This window comes from Odontomachus brunneus, unplaced genomic scaffold (assembly GCF_010583005.1).
Source record: "Odontomachus brunneus isolate Ranch 3 - 2012 unplaced genomic scaffold, Obru_v1 Obru_scaffold_140, whole genome shotgun sequence".
In the NCBI taxonomy this organism is placed as follows: domain Eukaryota; kingdom Metazoa; phylum Arthropoda; class Insecta; order Hymenoptera; family Formicidae; genus Odontomachus; species Odontomachus brunneus.
Window position 1 is genome coordinate 301,164 of NW_022639590.1, and position 6,133 is coordinate 307,296.

Genomic DNA, 6,133 nt, shown 5'->3' on the forward strand with positions numbered 1-6,133 from the left:
ATCGGGATAAATAAATAAAAGTCAGTAGCTGTTTATTATTATAAACGACAGATTGTTTTGCTTTCAATATAAAAAATTGTTATATATATATATATATATATATATATATATATATATATATATATATGTTATTCGATAGGATACTGAAATCAAACTATATATGTTATTCGATAGGATACTGAAATCAAACTATATATGTGATAATTGATTGAGAATAATATATTCTACATTGCGATGTTGTTGGAGAAAATCTCTGATTATGCAAAAGATATCGTATACAAATTTATTGTAGCACTAATATAAATTCGAATCCGCGCGATTAAGATCATGCGAATCTAGACGAATCAGACAGTCAAGCAGAAAGTAGAACAAAGTACGCTACTCACAAAGTTCCAAAGTACAGATTTAAAAAGCAGCGCAAAAACAACACAGCTGCCACAAACAAATCACGTTACCTATAAGTTAAGTTAGTTTCCAAGTGATGGAGGTAGAAGAAACACTAGGTAAGTTTGACCTACAACAAGAAGAGAGTGCTCTTTTCTCTGGCAGGAATAGAATAGATCGGCGTAGTCAACGCGTTTGGACAGAAATACTGGAACCGGAATTGGCAGTTTCCGAGCCCGAAATTGTCTGCTGTCTGACCGGGGAGAAGATCAACTTAAAATCGAATGCTAGACTAGTCAGTCCTGTGTCAGAGATGTTAGGAGGAGGTAGAGCGGGAATAATGTGCGAGCACAGGCTCTTCTAGAAGGTATATTGAGAAAGAACATGGCTAGGTACGTAAGATTGTTTGCAAAAAGACATGTTCGGTACGGGATGTCTGTACCAAAGCGAAGAGAAAAATTGCGATAAAGTCAGTTGAAATATTGCGGGATCGTTGGATCAATCTTCTTCTAGCAGATTTTAATTTTAGCTTTTTTTTCATCACGATATTTTTAATTCTAGTTTTTAGTTTTTAAAATGATTAAAATCGATGAACCAATAAATTTTACTCTTGGCATACCATATGAATTTCTGAATCGTTGATCTTTTAGACAAAAAATCGTGATTATTTCTCCTTCTAACATAACTTAAAATAAAAAGCAAGGCAATTACTTATACAATTAAATTTTAAGTTAAATTTCTCTTCCTCTCCCCGCCCCACACATAAACATACAAATTATTTTTCTGTTACGTTAATCCCTTTACAAACTGTCATTATGTGTTCATACATATTGAAAGATTGGATAAGTTTGACATCTCGTTTTTGTTTACCGTAACAAATAAAAATATATAATTATAAGTAATCAATAATATAAATAAGTAGTCAATCATTGTACATAAATATTATATAAATACTCACGGATTAACAGCAGATTTCAATTAGATTCGGGCCGAGTGTATCTCGCTTTTCGTTCGATGCGATAGCCAACACAGTTAATGCGATACTGACGGCAAACGGAAGCGGAAGCCGTCCGAAATCAATTACAGAGCAGCAAGAGGAAACCGGTAATCTTGCTTTCGATAATTCGAGAGCATGTAATTAGATATCAAGTTTTGCACTTGGTTCATGGCTATATTTGACTTCAAAGTCCCGCGAACTTCGCGCTGGCCACCTCAGGTCGCGGCAAAGGTTTACACGGCATTTAATTAGAGAATATATCCGATGCGCGCTGCAAATGCTACTTGCATTTCAGGCGAACCGGTTTAATGACACGTTGGTGACACTTATTTGCTTGCATAAATCATACATGGTTCGGGTAGCAGAGATGCGCGCGCAGAACTTGCCGGAGAAGTGAGTTGATGTTCCACGTCTCCGAAATTTCAGTGCCACTTGTCTTTAAATAAGGTTGCTTATACATGAACGAAAATTGCTCTCTATGTGTGCACAAAGTATACGTAGTATATCTACTGGCGAGTGAGTAAACGGTTACGGGTATACTGTTGCTTTAGGCGATCTACAATTCGCGGTACAGTTCGGAATGGATATCTATTTGTAATTTAGTATAACATAGTGATTTAGTTTAGCATGTTATATTCGTATATGCATCCAGTTGTGACAATGGCTGACGTTGAAATGCTTTTTTTACAAGCATAGTTCTTGCTTGAAATGCGCCACGAATTTTAGATCGTCTCACGTGACCTTAGGAGACAGTGGAAATAATCAATCGTACTGTGGAAGGCACGTAAGCTACTCATTGTTATCCATATATCTCTTTGTATGTAATTTTAGATTTATTCTATAAAACAACTCTTGTAGTTCATGTATTACCGATTTGAGAATATCGAAAGAGATTATGGTTATTGTTTACGACCTAACATGTATGACTAGTCATGATTTAAAATTGGGATATTTTCAAGTTGTAGTTTTTAACAATTCCATCGGAGATGCAATAAGCTTTCTGATATAACGCATAAAGTTTTTTTTTCCGTGTTTCATTAATATTTAGTTTTGTGTGATCAAGATTACAAGAACGACAAAAACGCGAATGATGTACGGTAATAAAAAAATCTTTAAAATATTTTCGAAAAACATTTTCCCCGTTAATTTCTCGTGACACGACTTATTTAAGACTTTTCATTTAATGCATTCCTTTCTATTTGATCACACAAGTCACAAGTGCATTTGTCATATAGTCTCGTTTCTCGCTGTTAAACACTCCGCCTTGGGATCTCAGTCTGACTAGGTACGCATGTACATAATTCTCCGGTCGTCTGTCGTATCATACGTAATTGTCCGTTGTATATGTATCCGGGGAATATGCGAAACAAGAGCCGAATTATCCTTCGTGTACTCGCGCGTAACCACTGTCGTATATTTCTTGCACGAACAGAAGGCGACTTGACGTCCTTATGCGACGCTTACGCTCCGATTTTTCAGGTATGAATCGGAACACCTGCCAAGTATAAATCGGAAGAGCCAGGATGACGAAGCGCACAAGGGGCAACACACGTTGTCCGTCGAGCATTACTTTCCGTGGTTGCTGGCGATGCTCAAGAACAGCCGGATGTACGCATCCGAGCAGTTCTTGACAATTAAGATAATGTTCTTAACGGGATTATCGGTTTTCTTTATTGTATTGATATTTGTGAATCTAATAGCGGAAATTGGAATAATTATAGTAGGTGTGGATGCAAATCAGTTTGCTGATGTTGTCAGTATAATCGCTACACATGTCGTGGGCTCAATAAAATGGATATATTGTACAACAAACAACAGAAAGCTTTTTGGTATCACGCAGAAATTGGAAAGATGTCATGTGCTTTGCCAACGTGTTGATAGTACTGTGGAAGGCACGTAAGCTACTCATTGTTATCCATATATCTCTTTGTATGTAATTTTAGATTTATTCTATAAAACAACTCTTGTAGTTCATGTATTACCGATTTGAGAATATCGAAAGAGATTATGGTTATTGTTTACGACCTAACATGTATGACTAGTCATGATTTAAAATTGGGATATTTTCAAGTTGTAGTTTTTAACAATTCCATCGGAGATGCAATAAGCTTTCTGATATAACGCATAAAGTTTTTTTTTCCGTGTTTCATTAATATTTAGTTTTGTGTGATCAAGATTACAAGAACGACAATTTTTTAGAACAAGAAGCTTATAAGAATGAAGTTGAATGTGCACGGCGGCACTGCAACATCTTCTTCTTATGGTGGTCATGCATGTGTAACTTCACAGTTCTTCAGTGGTGTGTCGCCCCGTTACTATCAGGAACTTACAAGATATACTTGATCAATGATACATTTACAGACAGAGATTTGCCTTATATCGCATGGTTTCCGTTAGATACTCAGAATATTTTTAATTATATTTTGCTGTATATGGTAGAGGCAGTCGGAATGTTGTCTTGTATAGTTGCAATTTATTGTTTCGATTCATTTTATGTTTCAATGTTGATTATCACCTCTGCACAACTTCGATACATCAATAGGACACTAACTAAAACTCATCTCCTTGAGAACAAACGGTAAAATTATTATTATACAATTGAAGATTATCTTTCATATATTTGCTCATTAATATTGCTAGATGTCAAATGTATGAAAATAAAATATTGAAATTGTAGAGCGTCAGAGGCTGTATGCATGCTCAGGAAAAAATTAAGAAATTGTGTCGATTGCCATGTGGAAATCATAGAGTAATACTTTACTTTCTTTACTTTCAATAATTATGACGAAACAATTTTAGGAGAATTTTAATATAACGTTATGTACTATTAATTTTTGATAAGATTTATAAATCCTGAAATATAACATATAATCTTATACAAGTAGTAACATCTTTGAAAGAGAAAAATGTAATTCTAGATTTTTAAACAAGTTGCAAACTTTTGCCAGTCCAATAATGTTCATTCAATGCATCGAAACAACAATTGTTGTTTGTTTCCTCTCATTTGAAGCATCAGCGATTAAACTTACGGTACCAATTGTTTTATTGATGTCTTCAGTATAATTTCATTGTACTCTATGTTTTTCTCTAAAGTTTTGGTGATTAAACTAAAAAAATTCGCCTTCTAATAGATGGACGAAGAAAATTTGCTTGTATTGATTAATCTATTGCTATACTTCATAGCCATCTCTGTTCAATTGGGGTTCTTCTGTTTCTTCGCTACTCAAATTACACATTTGGTTAGTTGTGTACATGAAAGTACTAAAAATTCATCTTTTTCTTATGAATTTCTAAGAATTTTCCAATTAAAAACTGTACAATAGAATATCGGATTTCCCACACGAAATCACTGTCGAATCACTGTCATCAATTTTAATTTGTTATACTATTTCAGACATCGCTAATTCCCATTTCGATACATTCCTGCGGATGGGAGGTTGCGATTTTCGACCAAAAGGAGGAATCGAATACCAATAAACAATTTAAGTCCAGTGATATCCATATATTAGCACAAATGATAATAGTTCAAGCACAGAAGCCGATTATTTTGACCGGTGGTCCGTTTTACGTACTTTCAATGGAAACTTTCAGAGCCGTAAGTAACTACAACTTCATTTGTATCGCCGATATCATCAATTTTATATTATTACCGCACCCATCATTATAACACATTAAACATTGTTACTAAAAAGTAAATATTTAATATAAATATATATTATAATTGTAATTTGTCCACATATACACTAATATACAACAAATTACTATAAACTTTATTCTTAAATATATGTATAAAACTTACAGGTTATTACTTTGGCATTGTCAAACTCTATAATGCTGCGGCAACTCTCTGATAAAGAGGAAGGATAAGAGCCAGCAGCTGCTAGTTGTATCGTTATTATATCGTTATTAAGTAGAAAAATTGTTTTTAATCTAAACCATTGTTATATATGTTAACTGATATAATAGCTAAAGTTAAGCTATGTTTAGTATGTGATACTCGTTACAGAATAATATATTCTACAATGTTCTAAAATTTTCATTGTCATGTTACAAAAAATTCTTATTTACAAAAAAATATGGCAATTAAAAAAAATAATTCCTTTTTATAGAAAATTTGGATAATAGGTCAGTACGATTAAATGTTACTATACTTAGCAGTTGTCGTATTAAACTGGTAAATCTGTTGATTGTTAACAGAAAACTTGTCAACCTACTTTTATTTATACTTACCTAATAAGACGTTAACCGGCAGATAATTCGCACATTTCAAGCGCATGCAAATACAGCGATACACTGATTACGTTAATTGCGAGTTGCAAACTGTCTGAGCCTTGGTTACTTTAATTTTCACGACAAAGAATTCGAGCGCGTTGAATTAAGGCGCTGTGTGACATTTCAAATTGTAAATTTATTAATTTTTCATAGTTGGCCCAAACTTTTGATACGCGTTTCCGTAGTTATCACTATTACAATAATAATAAAACGTTATAACAGATCTGTTCGTACATTCAATAAAAACGATCGAATTGTGAACGTCGTTTTTTTTTATACATTTTTTATACATTTTATACGTTTTTTTAACTGCATGTATCAATATCAATTATTTTTATCGATAACCAATACTCAATATAATAAAAAGAAAATAAACTTTCCATTTATTGCTTGCAAAAATGTTGTAACAATAATGATTGGACGAGTATTCGAATAACAAGATTATATATATATATATATATATATATATATATATATATA

General features: G+C 33.2%; 1 protein-coding gene across 1 annotated transcript; it reads left to right on the forward strand.

Moving 5' to 3' along the window:
• The first annotated feature begins 2,869 nt into the window (after positions 1 to 2,869).
• On the forward strand, positions 2,870 to 5,696 carry LOC116850272 (odorant receptor 4-like). The gene is made up of 6 exons (XM_032828339.1): positions 2,870 to 3,959; positions 4,059 to 4,130; positions 4,300 to 4,411; positions 4,513 to 4,620; positions 4,776 to 4,976; positions 5,183 to 5,696. Exons 1-6 carry the CDS (start codon positions 3,655 to 3,657, stop codon positions 5,246 to 5,248), a joined length of 864 nt encoding a protein of 287 aa, XP_032684230.1. The 5' UTR covers positions 2,870 to 3,654; the 3' UTR covers positions 5,249 to 5,696.
• The last annotated feature ends 437 nt before the right edge of the window (positions 5,697 to 6,133 follow it).

Bases quoted from the DNA above. Each gene is read 5' to 3' on its own strand.
- LOC116850272 (XM_032828339.1), top strand. From the start codon at position 3,655: ATGTGTAACTTCACAGTTCTTCAGTGGTGTGTCGCCCCGTTACTATCA. The intron at 3,960-4,058 runs GTAAAATTATTA...TTGAAATTGTAG, and splicing joins CATCTCCTTGAGAACAAACG to AGCGTCAGAGGCTGTATGCA. The intron at 4,621-4,775 runs GTTAGTTGTGTA...ATACTATTTCAG, and splicing joins CTACTCAAATTACACATTTG to ACATCGCTAATTCCCATTTC.